Consider the following 24173-nt stretch of genomic DNA (forward strand, 5'->3'; position numbering starts at 1 on the left):
TTTTATTCAATTTACGAGGAGAGAAAAAAAAAAAAGTGGGAAACCGATTAAAATAAAACAGCGTTATGGTCGAATACTCTAGAGATTAATCACGTTCAAACCTAGGAGGCATTCCCTTTGTTTGCAAAGGGAAGGTTTTCTAAGTCGAATGTGAATAGTTTCCAAGATCTTAAGGTGATATAGGGAATGAGCACGACTAGGAATAGAAAAAGAGTCCGTGCTATAGTTCGCTGCACAAGACGAGATTTTAAATAAATTATCAGTAATTGAAGACCCGTATGTGTTAGTAACAACGTCTGTTGCCCGGTAGGTTCCATTCCTAATTTTACTGGGTACATGTTGTTGGATTCTTCCATCTAATCTTGATGTTGTTCGACTCAAGTAGTTGGCACTGCAACCACATTCAAAATTGTAAATAACGTTACTATTATAGAACATCTTTTCAAGAAGATGGTAACTGGACTTATTTGTTTGGCAAATTTCTCACTTACTGTACTCAACCAAGGCAAACGAAGATAAATTGGACATTTGGCTACTATATTCTCTTTAATTCAAGAGAATTCACCCAATTTCTTTTGAATAACTGACCTAATTATTTCTAGTGGGTACCTGTTTTTGGATAAAGTATCTGTAATTGTTTCCAATTCCTCATCTAATTTTAACTTGGAACAAATCGTAAGGGCACGATGTGTTAGGGTCCAAATTAGATATGGTTGGTCCAAGTACTGACCCCATGGCAATGCCATCTTTTTGCCGGTACATAATATTGTTGAAACTAAATTCCACAGATATATCGTGGCAAATTTCATAAGTTCAATAAAGATGTTTTCAGGAATAAGAGGAGGTGATATCCAGCCCCGATATAAAAAAAATCTGCACAGATATCTATAGTTTTCAAAACAGGGACACAAATAAAAAGATTGCTAATGTCATAAGAGCACATAAATCTATTAACAATTTTAGACTTTTTAATAAAATCAGCAAAATAAAATCTTTAAGAAAATATTTACTATAATGTTGTAAAACAGGTTGTAAAATGTCAAAGATCCATTTTGAGACCTTGTGTTGCGATGACCCTACCATGGAGAGAATGGGCCTTATGGGTTTTAGGGAGACCATATAACCTTGGGCGGATAGATCCAGAGGGTCTTATCTCACTAGCTACGTTCGTCGGAAGTATACCGTTTTTGACCCACTTGACCAGTTTCTTTTGAAACTTATTTTTTTATTTTTTCCTCCTTTCTGGAGAGAAGATTAAAGGAATATATATATATATATATATATATATATATATATATATATATATATAATTTACTTTTAATCATGAATCATAAGTCTTCCTTTCCTAATTGCAATATTTAAATTTTGTATCCCTAAAAACATTATGAAATATATATATATACACACACACACACACACACACATCAAATCATTTAAAACTCTATTTGTCAATTTTCCAAAGATTAAAAAACAAAATAAATTTTCTTTCAGGAATAGCTGTTGCACAGTATTTACAAAAAGTGACTCCATCTTTGATGCTTGGGGCTGAACTTTTATACCAATATGGCTCAACCTTGCCTGGCTCTGAAATGGCTATGTTGTCTTTGGCAGGGAAATACATGGGTAAGAACTTAGTTTTTTTTTGTTTTTTTATCTAATGCTATTTACACCCGTCGTTGGAAGCCCCTTTTGCTTTCAGACTTAATCATTTAAGTTTATTCCCACATTACCAATAAAAGTCTGTCTGACATTTTTGTTTTTCCGAAGATATACTTGTTCTGAATTTGAACATTTACTTTCGTTTTTTTTTTTTTAAATTTATTTATTTTTTTTTTTTTTTACTTGTGTTCACCCCTAACAAGGCACATCACCACTTGGACATAAGAGGCTACTATCTGGGACCATGCCTAGGAAAGATTTACAAGATCAGGGCTCTACATTGCGAGTGAAACAGTCGCATTTGCGAGTGATTTTTTTTCAAAGGGACGACTAGAAATAATGAAATGCTTAAATTTGGTGATTGTGTTTTTTTTTTTTTTTTTTTTTTTTTTTCACTGACAATCTTCCAAAGCTCACTACTGAATGAAAAAATATCTTTTCCACCTTTTTTTTTTTTTTTTTTATAAAACAAAGTTAAATTATTTAAACAAAAGTTTAATAGAAAAATATACTCTTTTTCTTTCTTCTTTTTTTCTTTTATCAAAGGCTGTTTAAAAAATATCTGAAGAAATTAGAATGTTTATACCTTCAAGTATCAACATAAAATTTGTTGTATATTTAGAATTACACTTATTTAAAAAAACAAAAAAAAAACAGACTTATAGAACTAAGATGTCATATTCTAAAAATCATGTGGGTTTAGCTAGTAACTTTTCTATTTGACTAGTAAACGAAAATATTTAGTTGTCGAAGGTCAACTAAAGATAAGTTTATCTGTAGAACCCTGAAGATGATGATTTATGTTACATTTAAACTTCTGCATATCAGTACAGTTAAGGAAGCAGGTTGCAGGAAGGGAATTTCAAAGCTTAGCTGTTCAAGGAAAGAAACTATTAGAGTAGAAAGCTTTGTCCTCATTCATGACTCTGGGGAGACACCAATCAGGATCCAAAAAGATGGCGGGGTAGTAACATCTAGACCTCGACTTAGTGTATCGAGACGCTTCAGTTCTTGCTTGATCAGGTGGAAGATCAGTGTTGTGTTATTTCAGGAAATATACCTTTGTCAGACATGTAAATTTTTATTCAGTATTTTTTTAATAATTAAATATGTATTGTGGCAATGCATTACACCTCTGCATTGCATTGCCATCTATAAATTTACATTTCCTTTGTATACACACTAGATAAATGCTTCAAATAAGCAACTTTTTTCTTTTTTTTTTTTTTTTACGTGGGGTTCACCACTTATCAAGGCCCGAAGGCCACTCAGGGATAAGGGTTATTGCGTGTACAGTAATCAATGAGATAGTATTGTAGTAATCATTAGTATTGGGGGTTTTGATAGTGTCTTAGTTAAGGGGACGGTTTGTCAGGAGTTTGTTTATGTTGGACTTGAAGACGTCCAAGTTGTAGTCAGGTGGGAAACAGGCAAGCGGCACAGAGCTCCACTGGCTTGCAGTTCTAAGTAAGAAGCTTTGCTCATGGAATCTACGTTTGGATTTAGGCACAGATAAAGAGTGGGGGAAATTATTGACAGTAGTTTCAGCCAGACGGGTGTTTCTCATGAAAGATTGGCGAGGGGGGGGGGGAAGAGGGATTGGAGCTCAGACGAGCACCTGCCATGGAAAGAACGATAAAACAAAGACAGGTTCGCAACGTCTCTTCTGTGGGAGAGAGGTTGCAGGGAAGAGAAAAGGGCATCCTCCTTTCTAGCACATTAGAGAGAGCCAACCTTCTTTGCAGTAATCATGGCAATGCTCTCAATATATCTGTTCCAACTCGTGTTCCCTGTAAACAGTAAGCCGATGAATTTGAATGACATACTTTCAGGTAATGTATCATTAGACATGGTTATTAGTGATTGAAAAGGTTTCTTGTAATTATTAAAGGAAAGGAGCTTGGTCTTTGATGCATTGAATGTGACCTTCCGTTTTTGTTCCCATTCCACTCCAGGAGGCCTTTCTCTCGAGTTTCTTCTATTGCTTTAGATACGTGGTCATTCGTTTTCCCCTAGTGTCTGTTATAGAGCATGGTGTCGTCGGCAAATATATCCATTTCAGAGACAATTTTATCGGAGTTAATTTATGAATATCAGGAATAATAAAGGGCCGAGGATCGAGCCCTGGGATACAATCTAAAATGTATAAGTAGTGATGGGACGATTCCAATATTTTTCCCGATTCCGTGCTAAATTCCTGATTCCGATACAATTACCGATTCTTTATAAATCTCTAATCATTTAACTATAAGATTGTTATTTCCCCTGATTTTCGTAAAAACATATGTTAAATGTGCAGATATTTTCCTAAACGTCAAAATACACTTCTGGGGGATGATCTATCGATCTCTACAACAAATGCCTTAATGAATCTTGCTTTCCAGGCTGTTGGAAAACCTCTTCTGTGGTACGAGTATTCAAGAATTCTGGCGAAAGAACTGACCCATTAAATTATCACCCTATTAGCCTCCTCCCACTTTTTGCCAAAATATTTGAGACCTTAATTAACCATGCTCTAGTCCATCATCTTACAGATGCTAAACTTCTGACCGACCAACAATATGGATTTAGACAAGCCCGTTCCACAGCAGACATCCTCACTGTAATCTCTGAACGCATATACCATTCACTGGACAAAGCGGGAGAGGGCAGAGCGGTAGCTCTAGATATATCTAAGGCTTTTGACAGGGTATGACATGAGGAAGATTAGATCATACGGTATCACTGGTAAAATACTTAACATAATTAAATCCTTCTTAGATAAGAGAAAAATCCAGGTTGTCCTCGACGGTCGTACATCTAAACAATATGATATAAATGCGGGAATGCCCCAGGGATCTATCCTTGGACCTCTACTGGTCCTTATATTCATAAATGACCTCCCCGACAAAATTGCCTCTGTGATGGGTATATATGCTGATGACACCACACTCTATAGCAGGCACGACAGGAAAACAAATGAACATATATCTAAAGAAATGGCAGAAACATTAGAGGATGACCTCCAATCAGTAGTGGAATGGGGACAAAAATGGATGGTCACGTTCAATGCTGCCAAGACTAAACTGGTTTCATTCAATAATTACAAGAAACCTTCTCTACCACCTATAGCAATGGCCAACGACTCTTTATCTGAGAGTATGTCTTTCAAGCTCCTTGGCCTAATGTTCACAGGAAACATGAGTTGGAATAATTACATCGAGGGCATTGCCAGGGCCGCTGCAAGGAAGGTGGGCTCTCTCTACCATGCTAGAAAACTACTAACACCTGAAAGTATCCTATACCTCTATAAGGCAACCATTCGCCTATGTATGGAGTATTGCTGTCATATTTGGGCTGGTGCATCGGCTACTAGTCTCTCGCTCCTTGACGGGGTTCAAAAGAGAGTCGCAAATCTGATAGACCCTAAACTGTTGCATCCCTCTGCCTGTTCTACAAGTTATTTTAATGGTGAATGCTCTGACGAACTGCAAGTACTTGTGCCCCCACGATGTGAACACCCTCGACAGACCCGACAAGCTGTGAAATCCCACCCCCACACTGTAGAGATCCCTAGATGTAAAAGATCTTTCTACTCCGGTAGTTTCTTCCCCAGAACCGCTAGACTTTGGAATTCCATTCCAGGTCACTGCTTCCCCAACTGTACTGACGTGCAGAAGTTCAAGTGCAACGTGAACCAACATCTTGCTGCCCAACTCCCTACATAGTAGCCCAGTAGCTTATGTCCCTGATAGTAGCCCCCTACACCAAAGTGGCAATGTGTTTTGTTTGGGGTGAAAATGTAATAAAAAAAAAAAGAATCTATAGATTTTAGCTTTAAAATAAATATTATTTCATCATTATTACGTGCAACGGAAGATTTTGGTTTAAAAAAAAAACACGATAATTAAAAGAATCGCTTTGGCTTCGTCCCGACACTAATAAGAAGTTTCATCACATATCGAGAAAAATATGCACGAAAATATGAAACGGAAAAGTAATAGTAAAACCAAATTGATTTCAAAGTTTGTGTGGATCTGAAAGCTCAGCCAAATCCTCGTCGATAACTGTGCAACAAGTCCTCAGTTGTCTACTGATATGCTTACGCCACCGAGGTAAGGAGGATCACATCACAAATCAATTCTCTCTCTGGGCACATGATTGAATAATATGGTGCTACCAGATCAGGTTGTCTGAAGATACTGGTTTCCTGACCTAAAATGCACCAAACATTGATATTGTTTTTTCCTTTCCCTTTACAAAACTTCATGAAAAAAATAAGCAACAATATTTCTCTACAAAACAACCAAACCAAATGAAGAATATAAAGAACTTGGAGCATTAAATCGTTTACCAAAATAACCAGAATCGGCATTATATAACCCGAAAATCTGCTGGTTGATCTACTGACAATGCAAAATGTGAAAAGCAGTTTTTGTCAAAATTTTCCAGCTTCCTCTGATCAGCCACCCTCTGAGTCCCCTGTGTCTCACAGCCATCAACCAGACAATAGATTAATAGATACGCCTCTTTGTTGATATTCAAATCTCCTGACGCCCCCATAAGATACTAATCCTTAAGCTTTTCCGAAGGATTTGAAAAGCCTGGGGACAGTTATATCTTTGTACAGAAACTAATGCCTGTCATGTTTTGTAATGGTACTTTTTTTATAAGGGACAAATTCACTCTTCACCGTGTCTCATGTTTACATGGATTCTCATCTTGTAGCAACGTTATTTCTTTCCTATTGATATTTCTTTTTCCATTCCTTTTATCTTTCATGTGTTAAACCTTCGTTTTTGTCCTCTCATTACAATTTTTATCTATTTCTCGGTAATGTGATTGCTTCGAGACATGGTTCTGCTCAGTGGAATGTTTAATTTTTCCTCCTCGTCTTGCTCTATAATACAGGTGCTCGCTTCTTTTTTCCGCTACACAACTTTGATATTTTAATTTCTTCATTGTTTAAATTTCATCTACTTGTCTAGCCCCTTCTTTGACGATATCTTCATTTGTAATTTTCATGCATAGCTTGATTTGCTATGATTTTCTTATTAGCATGCTAATTCTTCTTAGCATGCTAATTCTTCTTAGCATGCTAATTCTTATTAGCATGCTAATTCCTTGTCACCATTTTCTTTCTACCATTCCAGCCTTATTTGTTGAATTAGTTTTCCCTTTTTCTTTTCTTTTTTGTCTCTTTGTGACACCTCGTGACCCCACCGACAAGCTGTTGACCCCAAACGTTGTGTGTCATAGCTTTGTTTTCAATCTTTCATCGTTCTTGTTCTAGTCATGTCATTGTCAGCTTTTTCACACTGGCAACCATCGATAGAGACACAGGTCCATTAGTATAAAAATAAAGCAAAACCCAAAAACTCAGACTCCAATCAATTAATTATATGAACCCTATACGCCCTCAGACCAACATCTCTACATTGTGTCGAGGCTGGGTGTGTCCGTTGCCATAAGTTTATCTCCCCATCTGCTGCAAGCCACAATCCGTCTTTAACCATGTACAAACTCCAACTGGTGTAAAGTCCAAACTCACGCCTTTCAAAAAAAACTCGCAGATTGTCGTTGTCCAGCGTTTTTATCCCTATTGTTCCTCTGGCTCACAGTACCCCCCCCCTTCCAAATGCATACTGGCCCCTTGTTCCCTCCTTATCGGTCGTTTGGTCACCCGATCATTCATCACACCGAATTTAAATCTACCCTTACCTCTCTTTGTCTATGTTAAGAACAAATTTCTATTTCCTACTTTGTTTTCCCACTCCTCCCTTAATGGTCGCAGGTCGATCATAGTATCACACTTTTTCTCTTCTTTAATGTCTACTTGTTTCTTCATGTTTTTTGAGATTTTTACCTGTTTTACTGAGAGATGAATAAATTGTTATTTTCCTAAAATGGAATGCATCCATTTTATTCTTTTGTGAGTTAATTAGCTGTCAAGGCAAGATGTTGAATAACATTTTGACGATGACAGCACAATATGTCCATAAACACTATTTTACAATAAAAGCAAAAAGTCTTTTCTCTTGTAAAGTTTAAAAAAAAATTATCTTTATGAAATTTTAACTCCATGTATATTTTATTTAAATTTGTGTTTGAAAGGTGACAAATGGCAGTTATCAGCAAATTGTAGTTTAGCGGCTGGTGGACTTCATTTATGTTACCACCAAGAAATTGCAGAAAATCTGGAAGTCGGTATCGAACTGGAAACGAATGTTCGTCTTCAAGAAAGTGTAACTACGGCAGGTTATCAATATGAAATACCAAATGCTGGTATGACGTTTAGAGGTAAGTTTTTTTTGGTTTTTTTTCCTTACTTTCTTCATTTATCTCTTTTTTCCCCTCTTTTTATTTACCCCCATCACCACCTATTTATTTTTAGCAGGTTTGTATTACAATCTACAAAGGTATGAAAATATTGTCCAAAAACAAATACATAACAAATAAATGTTATCAAAGACCAGATAAGTTTTCTACCTAAGTTTTTAAACCAAGACTGTACCCTAATAAACAAAGTTTCAGACAGCATAGATATAGCACTCTCCCTCGATACTAGCGCACAAATACATGTATTTGGTGACTTCAATGTCCACCACAGTAACTGGCTAGGATTCTCTAATCACACAGACGTAGCTGGTAGCGCAACACATAGCTTCTCTATATCCCATTCCCTATCTCAGTTGGTTACATTTCCGACACGTTTCCCAGAACAGCAAGATCAACATGCCTCACTTCTAGATCTCTTTCTGATAACGGTTCCCAATGACTGTACAACAAATGCCCACAGCCCACTCGGGAATGCTGATCACGCTGTGATAATGGTAGAAATCAGCCTAAATTCTCGCCCTAAAACTGAAGATCCACTATTCAAAACAACGAGGTATTACAAAAAGGCTGACCGGGAAGCCATCAGGGAGCTCATCAGAGATGCCCCATGGCAAAATATCTTTACTCTTCCAGTGGAACAGTGTGCAAATGAGACCACTGAATGGTTCAAAACTGCTATTGAAGCACATGTTCCTGCACGGAAATTCTATAACAGGCCCCACTCTCCCCAATGGTTTACTTCTGCTTGTGCAGCTGCCATTTGTCAAAGGCAGCATGCGTTCCGCAGATTCAACCGACATAAGTCCAGCTCAAATAAACAGAAGTTTATAGAAGCTAGAAATAATTGTAAGAGAGTGATAGACACAGCTAAGACAGATTACTCTGAAACCACCAGAAAACGCATCGAAGCACAGAAATTAGGAACCCGGGATTTTTGGAAAATCTACAACAGCGTAGTAAATAATGGACAGTCAACTATTCCCCCACTATCAAACAATCATGAGGTTGCTTGCACGGCAACTGACAAGGCTAATCTGCTTGCCAGTCGGTTTGCCTCAAACTCCACACTGAAATCGGTACACCACTCACTCCCTGATTTTCCTCTGCGAACAAACGCCACACTAGACGATTTGAAAATCACCCCTTCTCAGGTACATTTTATTATAAAAAACCTAGACACCTCAAAAGTATGTGGACCAGATCTCATCCCGGCTGTGCTATTAAAAAAATGCTCTGCCAAGGTTGCTCCAGTTCTGTCCAAACTTTACAATAAATGCCTTAATGAATCTTGCTTTCCCAACTGCTGGAAAACCGCCTCTGTGGTACCAGTCTTCAAGAATTCTGGTGAAAGAACTGACCCACTAAATTATCGCCCCATTAGCCTCCTCCCGCTTTTCGCCAAAATATTTGAGTCCTTAGTTAATCAAGCCCTAGTCCAGCACCTAACAGCTGCTAAACTCCTGACTGACAAACAATATGGATTCAGGCAAGCCTGTTCAACAGCAGATATCTTAACTTTAGTTTCTGAACGTATATACCGTTCATTGGATAAAACAGGGGAGGGTAGAGCGGTGGCCCTTGATATATCTAAGGCTTTTAACAGGGTATGGCACAATGGTCTTCTTAGGAAAATTAGATCATATGGAATCACTGGAAGAATTCATAATGTAATTAAATCCTTCTTAAGTAATAGAAAAATCAAAGTTGTCCTCGACGGTCATACATCCAAACAATATGACATAAATGCGGGAGTACCTCAGGGGTCTATCCTTGGACTTCTATTATTCCTGATATTCATAAATGACCTCCCGGATAAAATTGTTTCTGAAATGGGTATATTTGCCGATGACACCACTCTCTATAACAGATATGAGAGGAAAACAAATGAACACATATCCAAGGAAATGGCAGAAACACTAGAGGATGATCTCCAATCCATAGTGGAATGGGGACAAAAATGGTTAGTCACATTCAATGCTGCTAAGACTAAGCTTGTTTCCTTCAATAACTACAAGAAACCTTCTCTACCACCAATAGCAATGGCCAAGAACACATTGCCTGAAAGTACTTCTTTTAAACTCCTCGGCCTAACATTTACAGGGAATATGAACTGGAATAGATACATTGAGAGCATTGCCAAGGCTGCTGCAAGGAAGGTTGGCTCCCTCTACCGTGCTAGAAAACTACTTACGCCTGACAGTATCCTATACCTCTATAAGGCCACCATTCACCCATGTATGGAGTACTGTTGTCACATCTGGGCTGGTGCATCTGCTGCTTGTCTCTCGCTCCTGGACAGGGTTCAAAAGAGAGTCGCCAACCTGATAGGTCCTGAACTGTCATCTAGGCTTCAGCCTCTGTCCCATCGACGAGATGTTGCATCCCTCTGCCTGTTCTACAAATACTTTAATGGTGAATGCTCTGACGAACTGCAAACACTTGTACCTCCCCGACGTAACTACCCCCGACAAACCTGACAAGCTACTAAGTCTCATCCCTTTACAGTAGAGATCCCTAGGTGCAAGAAAGCCTTTTACTCCAATAGTTTCTTCCCCAGAACTGCGGGTCTTTGGAACTCCCTTCCGGGATTCTGCTTTCCCAACTGCAATGATATGCAGAAGTTCAAGTGTAATGTTAACAAACATCTTTCTACTCATCTCCCTTCATAATGACCTCGCTAATTAAGTCCCTAATAGTAGCCCCCTGTTTCAAAGTGGCACTGTGCCTTGTTTGGGGTGAAAATTGAATAATAATAATTAAAAAAAAAAAAAAAAAAAAAGAAAAAAAAAAGTGTTTTTATTTAATGTAAAATGTTTATTCAGTTAGCAAAAACAAGTAACATTGAATGCTACCTGAGAACAAAAACAAGTGGCCGCAATGTCTCTTTACATATATATTATTCCTTAATTGGAATTCATTTTTGAGATGAGAATTATATATATTAATTTATTTTTATTTCGGACTATTATTCTCATCTTTATTAGTTGTTGTTTTCATCTTTATTGAAATTTCATCTCTATCATAGTAGTTGCTTATGGTTCATTGTTGGTGGGGGGGAATATGAAGCAGATTTTTTTTTTTTATGGAAATCTGGGAAGGAGGTGGGGGACAGCCCAACTAGTCTTTAAATAAATTTCTTTGGTGCTTCTTCAGAATTTGAACTGAACCGGTACATTTTGCAGTATACACAACAAAATACTTGTAGAAACCCAATTTTGTCAAACTAAAATTTGGGTTTGGTTAAGATTTTAAAAAAATAAATAAAAAGTTGGTTCAAATTCTGTAAAAGTACCCCCCCCTCCCAATTTATTTAGGTTTAACAAAAGTTCTTGATTAAAAAAAAATAAATTTTTTTTTCTTTTTCAGGTCAAATTGATACTAATTGGTGCGTTGGTGCCATTTTAGAGAAGAAACTGCTGCCATTCCCATTCACGTTTGCCTTGAGTGGTTACGCCAACCACACAAAAGCGCAATATCGATTCGGTGTGGGTCTCATTGTTGGCTAACGGATGACTAAGAAAATAATTATAAATGCCCAGATGTAGTACCGCCCCTCTCTTTCTTAGAGTGGCTATGAAGATCCTATAGTCATCATAAGTATGTGTGCATGCTTGCGTATGTGTGGGAGGGAGGATTGGAGTTCATACCATTTGACTTACCTTCATGGCTTGACTTTTATTATTATTGTTTAATATAATTATTATTCTCTTACTCCTTACCCTCTGACTTCAGATTCAACTTTGTGTGTGTGTGTGTGTGTGTGTGTGTGTGTGTGTGTGTGTGTGTCTGTTGAGAGATTTGCTTCCTATTGAAGTTTGTGTTGAAAATGGACGAAACTTGCAAGAACTAAACCTCTTCAGATTTTCTTTCCCCTTTTTTTATAATGAAATTTGGCAACAATATATGGCATTTAGCTTCCCCTATCCCTCCTGACTGTCTTTTTTTTTTTTAATAATGAAAATTGGCATAAATGCATGACGCTGAGCTTCCCCTATTCCCTCTTTTTTATAATGAAAATAGTCAGAAATGTATAGCACTTAACTTTCCCTAAACCCCAATCCTGCCCTTTTTTTTTTGTCTCTGAATATCATAAATAATAAGATTCTCACTTAAAGATTGTTAAAAAACATTGTGCTCAATTTTAATCAGATGGGGTAGTCAGCTATATATGTTTAATATTAACATTGCTTAGTCAGCGTTATTCTAAAAAATTAAGAGAAAAAAGAAATAAAAGAACAGACTCTGAGAAGTTGTATACATTCATTGAAAATTCTTAACTTGTATACACTTGAGATGACTTATCTGAGAAGCAACTTTAATTTTTTTTTTTTTTTTTTTTTTTTTTTAATTGGTAAAATTCTTTTATGATCAGAAATATTCCATATTAATCAAATTGGGTAGACATTAAAATCGATTTTCGAAAAAAAAAAAAAAAAGTGCCAGGGGAGAGTTTGCTTTTTCTCTTGTTTGTTGATGAGAGATTTTCTTTCTATTTCAAGTTTCTGTTGAAAATGGATGAAACTCACAAGAACCAAGCATCTTCAGATTTCAGAAGAATTTTTTTCTCTAATGAATTCAGAATATCATCAACTGAAGCATATCAATTTTATTGTAAATTGCAGTTTTACCATAATTTTGAAAGTTTATCTTGAAAACAGGGGAGATAATACAGTCTGTTATTTTGGTAAATTTCAAGATTATTAAAAAAAAAAAATTGAACAAAATGACATGTTCAATTTTCATCATCTGTACTTGTACCGTTTAATCAAGACATTAAAAAATGAAAATATAAAAAAAAAAGGTATTGTATGTATCCGTTTTGAATTGAAGATCTATGAAAAAAAATGTCACTTAATTTGATTTAGTAGTTTTTTTTTTTTTTTTTTTTTTTTTTTTTACAGCGGAAAAAATGCGTTTTTATGACGGCATGTAGAAGGTAGACATCAATTTTTTGATTTTTTAGAACACGCCACCGAGAGATAACTTAGCTTAAAGTGCCGACACTCCCTCCCCATCTTTAATACTAGCTTTTCTTCTTAAAAATCGAACCTTTTGCTCAGTGCCATAACAAATTGTTTTTTCGCTGATGAAATTAAGTAAAAAAATTTTTTCAGAGAACTTCATTTCATAACAGATACATACAATATAAACTTTTTTTTTGATATTTTCATTTTTTAATGTTTTGATCAAACTGTGCAAGTATAGTAGGGTTCAATTATATATCTTTCGAGTTTAACTCGGCTTAATTGACATTATTTTGAAAAAAATATATATATATAGTAGAGAGGACTTTGATAAGTTGTAAATTTTTATGTTTTTTGGTTTGATAGGAAATATTCCATGCTAATCAAATTGAATAAATATGATTTAAAAAAAAAAAAAAGATTAAAAAACAAAATGGAAATTAAAAGCGAATCAAAATTGTTAGGCTGAATTTTTGACAAGAAATCGTGAAATTTCTTTTTAATTAAAAATTGTTTAAATGTTTTTAAATTTTTCATTTTTAATTTATTTCACTTTATTATAATTCAATTTTTTTTTTAAATAATTTTTTAATAACGTTTTATTTTTATTTTATTATAGTGCTTTTATCTTTTTATTAATGAAACCAATTCTGACCTCAAAGGAAAAAAAAAAAAAAATTTTTTTTAATTTAAAAGAAATTGTGAAATTTCTTTTTCATTTTAAAAATGTTTAAACGTTTTTTATTAAAAATTGTTTAAATGTTTATTTACATTTTTTATTTTTAATTTCTTTGTTAAAATTTAATTTTTTTTTTATATTGCTTTCATCTTTTCATTAATGAAACCAATTCTGACCTCAAAAAGAAAAAGGTGCTTGTTAGGAGATAGTCAACAAATCGTTTTTTTTTTTTTTTTTTTTTTTAAAATATATCGTTTTATGCAAAAAACAATATTATGTACTTAAATGTCATATCAAAAATAGTAATATATCCAAAAATTATGAAAATTCATCAAGTAGAACAACTGATATTTTGTTTTTTAGTAAAAAAAAAAAAAAAATCTATCACTATAGACAGCAAATATTGAATAAGTAATCTAAAATATTTGTATATTTAAACTCTTACTGTCTACTTTATAACGTCTAAGAAATATGTGATTTTACCCGACTTTGTATAAAAATTAGTTTTAACTAGAAATAAATTTCTGCTCAATGATTTTTCATAATTTATGGATATATTACTATTTTTGGCATGATAATTACATAGTAATATTGTTTTTGCTTAAAGAAATATATTTTTAAAAAATCGATCCGTTGACTCTTATCTTAACGACTACCAAAAAAAAAAAAAAAAATCATCTTTTTCGTTTAAGAAAAGAATGATTTTATGATCATCTGCTCAATAAATGCACACACAGTTTTAAAGTATTAAAATACGATTTCAGATTTCAGCATCAAATGTGTTCAGCAAGATTTTTTCTGATGAAATTACAATCAATTTTTGGCAAAAAAAAAAAAAATAATAATTCAGCTTTAAAAGAAAAAAATCATGTTTTAAGGCAAAAGTTTAAAATATTTTTGCTATTTCTGTCGATTTTGACGAAAATAATTTTTTTCGTTTTTCTTCTCCCCCCAAAAACTTTACTCATTTGTCAAAACAAAAATTGTTCATTCTCCAAAATAGTAATTAAAAAAAGTTCTTTTGGTTTCTGTCCAGAATTGTGCACATATTAAAAATAAAGAAAAAATCTATACCCGTGATAAAATAAAAAATATCATATTCCAAAAATCACCTAAATTGATCAAGCAGTTTTATTTTTACATCAGAAAATCAATTTTTAATGAATATCTGAGGAGCAACTGTCTTACTCGCCAGTTGGAAATAATCTCAAGAAACACAGTGATAACTCAACAATAATTCAAAACTTGCTTTCCTTGTAATGCTTACGAACTCTCCCATTAATCGCTTAAAAATTATTTTACGTATAAAAATAAGACATTATGTGATTTTTGGAATATGATATTTTTTGTTTTGTCATGCCTATGTACATCATACAGATTTTTCTGTTTGTTTTTTTTTTCTTAAAAATTTTCCATTTTATTTCACCCACTTGCCTTTATTTGATTTAACTGACTTTCAGATGATAAAATGTTAAATATAAACTTATTTTTAAGATGGTTGTATGCTTGCATGTATGCAATGTTTCCCTGATGCAAAACATTTGGTTCTTATCCAGAATTCAACCTAATTAAAAAAAAAAAAGAAAAAATACAGAAAATATGTTTATAATGTATGTCAGGAATGAAAATGCCATTCCAAAAATCACATGATTTTTTTTATATATAAATTCTTTTTATAAATTTTTTTTATTTATTATTTTTTTTTTTTTTTTTTAATGATTTTGAATAATTAATAATATATCCTATCCATTGCAAGGCCAATTTTTCAATCACTGTAGTTCAGATTGTTTTCTCCCTTTATTAAATATGACGGATAAACATGGACTGTTTCACCTTCCTCATAAAATTTTATTTTCTTAGTTAAAAAAAAAAACAAAAAAAAACTACTTGATCAATTTGTGATTTTTGGCATATGACATTTTCTTTTTGTTTGTCAAAGATTTTTCTGTATTTTAATTAGATTTAACTCTGGACTTGCACTGAACATTTCCTTACTTAACACACAAGCTTGACTATTGTAAAATGTGTCGTGTAGATGTTCTTCTGAAGTCAGTCATCTAAATTTCTGGTTTTAAATCACCAGACCTCTTTCACCGGTAACCCATCAGTAACAAAATATTTCTCTAGAAGCATATGTGGAATACCAAACTAATATAATATAGTGTGTGTGTGTGTGTGTATGTATATATATATATATATATATATATGACAAAAGTCTATATTTCAAATTTCAAGATATTGACCATCTTACCATTTATTTCTTTAAGTATATTGAAATGCATAATTCTTGACACCACTTGTTTTATAGCACACTATGATGGTCAATATCTTGAAATTTGGAATATAGACTTTTGTCATTTATTTGTGTATGATCTGTAGTTGCATCAAGCTTCATATATTAAAGGACTGGTATGAATAAAAAGTGAAATATAATTGAATAAACATATTTCATCATATATATATATATATATATTATAAGAATAACAGTATAGTTACATTCCATGATCCAAATATTTTTCATGTAGCATGTTAAAATTTGGTACATTTTTTACAGATTCGTTTTGTTATGCAGAAACAATTGGTTATTATCATGTCAATACCAACTCTTTTCATGCATATACTCCTCAGAAAAACTAAAAATTCTTTGCTTAGAAAGAAAAAAAAATGCATGACAATATAATGTCAAAAAAAAGAACGAAAATTCATAACCTCATATATTTGTTAATATTGTAAAGCTAGACGGGTTTTATTCAACAAAATTTTAACATGCTGGAGAAACTGGTTTTGCATGAAAAATAAATATTTGGATCTTGGAATGTAACTATACTGTTTTTTTTTTTTATATATATGCTCTGTAGTCATATTTAAGATACATTGAGCTTCTAAGCAAAAAGGATTGGTATGCAGGAAAAGTGAATTATAATTGATCCATAATGTATCACAGCTCTTCAGTGCGGCTACACTAGCAACTACTTCAAGCCAGGATTAAAACTCTACTACTTAGGCGACAGTTGACACTTTTAACCATTACGTTATTTAGATGGTGCTAAGATGTGTATATGAAATTACAATGATCAAACATTGTCCAAATGCCTAAGCTCTATTTGTTTACACAAAGAGCATTGCATTATACATTGTTATTTCACTCCCCAATATGCTCAACCCAAGATAGAGAGCATAAAAGAAGAATGAAATTTTTTTCACTTTTAATTGTAATGTTGAACAATGAAAGGCCGACTATATTAAAACTCAACTTCAACTAGATACTTCTTTTAATTGGAAGCAAAAAAATATATGTCTGTTTATTATACAAAAACATTATTGGTTACATATGTGCATACGTTTCAGTGGAATCTCAATTTAAAGAGACCCACCTCATCAGATTGAAAAAAGAAGCAACAAATTTTTTGTCTGATGAGGTGGGTCTCTCTAAATTAACATTCCACTGAAACATGCATGCATATATGTAACCAATGTTTTTGTATAATAAACAGACTATATACCTGTTCTGTATTCCATTGAGCACTCTTTAATCACATGGATTTCAGTGGATTTACACCTAGGGAACCAATCTATACAACCATTATTTATAATATATATATATATATATATATATATTTTTTTATATTTTGTGTACAGAAAGTTGTTAGTTGAGACAGATCATTGGTACCGTCGGTTTCAAGCCCGATAATAAGGCCCGTTTAAAGTATCCTTATCAAGCTCTCTTCAGCCAATATTCGTCTCTTTCTGTACACAAAATATAAATACGCTCTTAAAATTTGGATTTTCCTTTTAATTGAGCACTCTGCTGGAATTCTTTTTCCAAAAAAACTAATCATATATATATTATATATATATATATATATATTACATACTAGCAGACCGCCTGGCATTGCTTAGTCATAAAATATGGATGAATAATATATTTTAATTAATGCAGAGTTCTTATTTATTAGAAAGAAATCTTGTAGGTATTAAACATGACGTTAAATTCTTTAAAAAAAAAAAAAAAATGGAAAGAAATAGACGTGCATGCAAGTATTATATTTTTTCAAAACAGTTCGCTTCGTGTAAGTAAAAAAAAAAATACTCGAGCGGAGATCCAAACCTAAAGACAATGACTCAAGTACGATAACCATTACCCCAGCTTGACATGACTTTTAAAGAGTGTTTTCAAACTAACTCTTACTTAATATAAAAGGTGTCATATTTCACGACCGCTCATATGCAGTGGTGAAAATGTTGAACACAGATAAAAATCCGCTGGCTTCTCATGTACCAATTTTTCAATTTTGAACCATTAGCAGCCCTTTTTTTCCTGACGAAAATGGATTAAAAACTTTTCCACATGTCTGAATACTCTATATACCAACTTTCAAGTCTGTAGATCAAACATTTGTTGAGTATATAGGTTGAGAAGTGTCTCCACGCACACATTCTCACTTTTATAGATATATGTCTCCCTTAGTCTGCTGACAATAAGAACAGCTTCTAGACTAATCTTATGTACCCAATACTTTATGTGCCCCCCCCCCACCCAAAAAAAAAATTATTGTTCCCAACCTACTTTTCCACAAACTGAGAAACATCCAGATTCAATCACGTAAAATAGTGTTCTTTTTCTGACACGGGGTCTCTTTAAAGGATGCCAACATATTTCTTTCTTTTTCCCTATCGTATTTATTGTTTTGCTCTTGACCAAAAAATGTTATTTGTAGCAGACCTTGTACCTTTCACTCTTTCACTGACTGTCCATGGCTGTGTTGTTGAAACGAGTTCTTTAGCAACAAGCGAATGGATAAAAGATCTCTTTTGACCAATCTCAAGAAAAATGCCTCTCTTCCTCCAATGACAGAAAAAAAAAAAAAAAAAATAAGATTGTGTTAGGAAGGCTCATCATGAACCAATGAAAATCGTAGCAGTAATATCACTTTCTCTATTTAAAGTCTCTGCCAGAGTGGATGTGTTTATTTCCGAGAGCATAACAGTTCGATAAAAACTGAATGTCTGCTTTCTATTAGCATCTTACCTGACATGGCCATTTGAAGGCATTTTCTCCTGCTTCCATAATGTTTTCTTGATCCCACTATTTCTAGGTAAAAACGTGTAATATATTTCTGAATTTTTTAGATGAGGATTGGTAATTTGTATTATTTGGACTACTGTTCTCATCTTGAATGTCAGTTCGGAATTTCAAGCGAAACCCTTTATTTTATCCATGGAGTTATCATGCTCTCATTCTGTCAACCATGACCAGATAGAAGTCTTTATGTAATTTGTAAGTATATTCTTAACATCACCTGCATTGAAGATTGAACTTGCAGCCTCCAGAAAACGGGTAATTAGAAATGAATTACCTACTGCTTTATCCGTTACGCCACAAGTTCAGTTCTATGCAACACTCTTCTGGGGGGTTGGTTGCTGGTTCAATCCTCAGTGCAGGCGATACTAAAAATACAATTGTGAATTATTTAAGACTTTTATCCGGTCATGGCTGCCAGAATGAGAGCATGCTACCTCCTGCGGATTAACTGAAGAGTTTCATTTGCAATTCCATGCAGATTAGAATTTGACAAAAAGATTCCAGAGTTCGACAGATAAACGTGAAGGTTGGAGGTTACATCGGCTGAAATGTGAGAATAACATTCAAGATGCAGTAGTCTGAATAATTCGTTGAGAGGTGTATATTTAGCAATAACATTCTCAAAGATTGCTATATAACACATCTTGCATTCTCTCTACATATAACACGCATCTTATCTTCAGGCTAGATCACAGTGTAGTATCTGTTCTGGTGCTAAACTTAAGTTAATTTGTCCTTCGTCAATAGAGGGGAATTTTTTATTTTTGTCTACTTCCAGAATGTCCTTTTCTGGGGAGCTGATTTTCCCCCTACATTAAAAACGACTTTGTGTAACATTTTGCTTTTGTGGGGAAACAAAAAAAAAAAATACCAACATCACATGCATTATATTCACTGTTATTTTTTTATTTTTTATTTTTTTTTTTTTTTTACATAGGCATCACCACATTATCAAGGCCAAGAGGCCACTCAAGGATAAGGGTTAAAGAGTGTACAGTAGAAATTGGACATTATCGTAATCATTAGTAATGAAAATTTGGTAAATTTGATAACTTATATGGAACGGCTCATCAAGAACTTATTTACGTTAGACTTGAAGACAACCATATTTGTAGTCAGCCGGAAAGCAGGAAAACGGAAGACAATTCCACAGGCGTGCAGTTCTAAGAAAGAAGCTTTGTTCATGGAATCTACGTTTAGGTTTAGGCACAGATAAAGAGTGGGGGGAATTATTGATAGTGTTTACAGCTAGACGAGTGTTGCTTGTGAAAGTTTTGCGAGGGGGAACCATAGATTGAAGCTCATTCGAACACTTTCCATGAAAATAACGATACATCAGAGACAAACTCGCAACATCTCTTCTGTGAGATAAAGGTTGCAAGGAAGAGAAATTTTAGAGATGGCATTAGTGCCTTCTTTATCTTAAAATTTTACACTTGTTAGTCCTCATGGAGATCGCCTAACTATATTCATTCCGATAGCATATAAACTTCCTCTTGTATAAGGAGTGCAGCAAGATGAGGAATATCTTACAAATTGACTGGTGGCAATACTTGAGTAGCCGCGTTTAGGGTTATTTTTTTATTTTTATTTTTATTCATTTTTTTTTGACAAGGGAATCACCACTTATCAAGGTCCAGAGGCCACTCGAGGATAAGGGTTAGGTATGTGGAATTGGAGGGTGCATACCAAAGTGTGTGAGGGAAATAGTCCTAAGACACGAGATAGCCTCCATATGTGGTAGGGGTAGAGGAGTTTGTAGAATGTGAGATGATATCTCTATTATTATATAAAAGGAACTTTGTGTGAGTTTCTTTCTTATAGACTCCAAAATGGCTGGGTCGATTTTTATCAAATTTCACACAAATGTACTTTATGTATCTGGCAGTGTTCTTTGTTTTGTATCAGAATGTTTTCGATAAGCATCGATAATTGAAAAAATATGATGAAAGAAGGAACAGATGATTTAGACCAAAGTTGACGCTCTAATACAGCCAAGTAAATAAGTTCTTGATGAGCTGTTCCATATAAGTTATCAAATTTACCAAATTTTCATTACTAATGATTATTATATTGTCCAATTTCTACTGTACACTCTTTAACCCTTATCCTTGAGTGGCCTCTTGGCCTTGATAATGTGGTGATGCCTATGTAAAAAAAAAAAGAAAAAGTGCATCTGAGAAGTTTTATTATCACAAAAGCCAAAAAGGCTCTGCATATAAAATCAACAGTAGGTTCTTTTGATATGACAGGAGTGCATTCAAAATGAATGTTTCTGTTTAGAGCACAACTGAACCATGGTACTTGACTTGTAGGTTCTCTGCAGTGCAATATAGACTACAATGTATTGTGGACTAAGTCACAGCTGAGAGGCATGTGAAGCTTCCTCCCTGTGCGCCATGATGAGTTCCCAACTAGAGCAGGCAATCAATTTGATCGAAAAATTGTTTATTTCATCGATTTTGATGACAATAAAGATATTGGAGACTGAATTATTTGTTGCTCATCATTCAATCCCATGTAATGTCGGGTCTCCCTGCTAGTATATATATATATATATATATGTCTGTTAAAGTAATATGCATTCTTCAAAATGTTCTTACACTAGCATGAAATATATATTGATTCTGTAAATCTTTTGTTTTAATTTTTTTTTTGTGCTTATTTCTATATATATATATATATATACATGTTTTTTTTTTTTTTTTTTTTTTTAACTTACACATTCTGTAGAAGATCGATTCTCTCGGATTTTCAAACACATAATCAGTAAAATAAAAAATAAACCTCGATAAATGTTACTGAATGGCTACACTTCTTTCAATCTGAGATCGAAACCTAATTGTATTTTTTATACCCATTCAGTTTTCATTTTTTAAACCTGTATAAATGTTTTGACAGCTTGATTCCCCTTTTCAACACATTGGCCTTAATCCATGAGCCATTGTTTTGTTTTTTCTTGCTGTCAAGCAAAGTGCATAGAATATAAAATGTGAATCGTACATGCAGAAGATAATCCTTGTTTCATTCTGCACATTATTCATCAAAATGATTTGTAACGTTTCTTTTGGATTATTCTATTCGAGTTAATTTTTTTTTTCGCATAAGAATAGTCATCTATAATAAATAGAAATCATTAATCCTAATCTAAAAAAAAAAATTCTGAAACATTTTTTTTTTTAATTATCTAAATATTTGCTTCTCCATTAAAAAAAAATTTTTTTTTTTTACTTTATTGCATTTTTCCTTTTTCTTCTGATACAAATTTCCATTTTTAAAAAAATGTTTTTTAGCATTTAATCTAAAAAAAAAAACTGAAACATTTTATTTTATTTTTTTAAAACAATCTGAATATTTGCTTCTCCAGTTTTTTTTTTTTTTTTTTTTTAACTTTGTTGCAGTTTTTCTTTATTTCTTTTAATACAAATTTCCTCTTCAAAAAAAAAAAAAAAAATTGTAAAGTTTGGTTAGTAACAATACTTAAACCTTTTGTTTGTTTTCTGTTGACCTTGGTTGCATTTATAAAAAAAAAATTTAATTCCTATAAAAACAGAACAAATTTCCTTTTCTAAAAACATTGCTTTATCTTTGCATTTCACCTCATTTCAATATTTGAGGCCCTCCATAATCATATGGCATTGAGTGCCACTTTTAAAAAAAAAAAAAAGTCAGAAAACAGGTTCAAAGTTTTGCGACTTTATAACTCATTTATCTCAGGAACTAATAGAGATGTTTGTTTAGAGTTTATTTCAACTCCTTTCTTTCTCTAGACATATTGAGATACTCTCCTAAATATAGTTGGTATAAAAAAATCAGTTACTTCCCTTTAATACAAAACCATAAAAAGTAAAATCTGATAACCCTAACCCCCTACTGCAACTCCTAACCATAACCACCCTTAACAAAATTTGTGTCATTTAAGGTCAAAGAATAAATAATTTTTTAAATACATTTTAGTTATTCATTCCGGGCAAAGCTTACCAAGAATATAATAACTTTGTGGGTCTTTGTTTTATAGTTTTTGACTTTTATATGGACACACAGGCCCACAGAATCATACAGTACTAAGCGCCACTTTAAAAAAAACGTCAGAAAACAGATTCAAAGTTTGTAACTCATTTATCTCTGAAATGAATAAAGATATTTTTATTATTTATTTCAAAATGAAGTGTAAGACCTAAGTTATCACGTCATGTCATGTTCATTTCGCCAATGATGATAGTTGTGATGCAATGGTGATTATTGTGAGAACGGTAAAAATGAAACGTTTTATTTCCTGTAAACATAGCAATAAAAAGACAAACAAGTTTTACTACACTTACATTGCTTCTTAGTCATACTGTGCTGATGTTGGTGTATGTGTTTCAATCATCAGCACCATCGGATACGAGCAGTTGCATGTGAGGGGTTTCTGTCATGTCTAAAAGGCGTTTTGGTACTGTATGGTCCTAGGCGCCTCATTTCAACGTTTAAAATGTTTTTGATTCAGTTAATATTGAATCCAATTTAAAAAGAAATATGCCCCCCTTCCCCCTTCAATTGTTTTTGTGCTGAATATTTTATTTTGATAGCTTTTAATATTTTCTTCAAATTGTAAAAAAAAAAAAAGAATGTACTTGTCCAGAATTCCCCCCCTCCCATTATTAAAAAGCTAAAATAAAGAAAAATCTGTATGATGTATGTATCCATGGCATAATAAAAAAAAATCATATTCCAAAAATTATGTAAATTGATCAAGTAGTTTTATTTTTTTAAATAAAATCAAATTTTTATGAGTAACTGAAGAGTTTTTTTATGTCTGCTATTTTGAAAACAATTTTTTAAAAAAATCACAAAATAAAGGGAGATAACTCAGTAATTCGAGCTTGCAATTTATGTTGTAATGCCTACAAATTCCCATTAATTACTTAAAAATGATTTTTAAAAAAAAAATAAAACTACTTTGTCAGTTTATGTAATTTTTGCATTAGCAGATTTTCATTTATTTTTATTTTTTTTAATATAGGCGAAATTCTGGAAAACAAAAAAACAACACGAAAAAAACTTTAATTTTAACCTGATTAAATCAAATTTAATTATTTAAAATTACCCCACCCCCCTCAAATATTTTTTTTTTTTTTTCAAATTTTATCATTCTTCACTCAAAAAGTTACAAAAATCTTTTCGCAAGCAATATGATAATCTCTGCAATTTCATGACCCCACTTCTTTTTTCTTTAAATCACCCTCCTCCTCCTTTCAACAAATTCATTTCAATAGTAGACAATCTTTTGTCAAAAAGAATTGAGTGTTTCATTATTACAAGTCGAGTCGTGCGTGGATCTCAGAGAAAATTGACAGAAAAAAAAAAAAAGCCAAGAAGGAAATTTTTTTTTTTTTTTTTTTTTCATCTTTTTTTTCCACTTTTGAAGACTTTTTTTTTTATACATACAAGATTTATGTATAATTCTTGTGTTGTAAATAAAACAAAA

General features: G+C 33.1%; 1 protein-coding gene across 1 annotated transcript in view; it reads left to right on the forward strand.

The window, feature by feature from the left end:
* The window catches only part of LOC145249030 (mitochondrial import receptor subunit TOM40 homolog 1-like), a 44923-nt gene extending 31459 nt beyond the window's left edge, over positions 1-13464 (forward strand). Inside the window, exons 5-7 of the mRNA XM_080110888.1 lie at positions 1492-1623; positions 7753-7938; positions 11344-13464. Of these exons, the coding sequence (XP_079967014.1) occupies positions 1492-1623; positions 7753-7938; positions 11344-11483 (458 nt within the window). The 3' untranslated portion in view covers positions 11484-13464. The remainder of the gene's footprint in view (positions 1-1491; positions 1624-7752; positions 7939-11343) is intronic.
* The last annotated feature ends 10709 nt before the right edge of the window (positions 13465-24173 follow it).

This window comes from Euprymna scolopes, chromosome 27 (genome assembly GCF_053919585.1).
Source record: "Euprymna scolopes isolate OS-2025 chromosome 27, ASM5391958v1, whole genome shotgun sequence".
NCBI lineage: Eukaryota > Metazoa > Mollusca > Cephalopoda > Sepiida > Sepiolidae > Euprymna > Euprymna scolopes.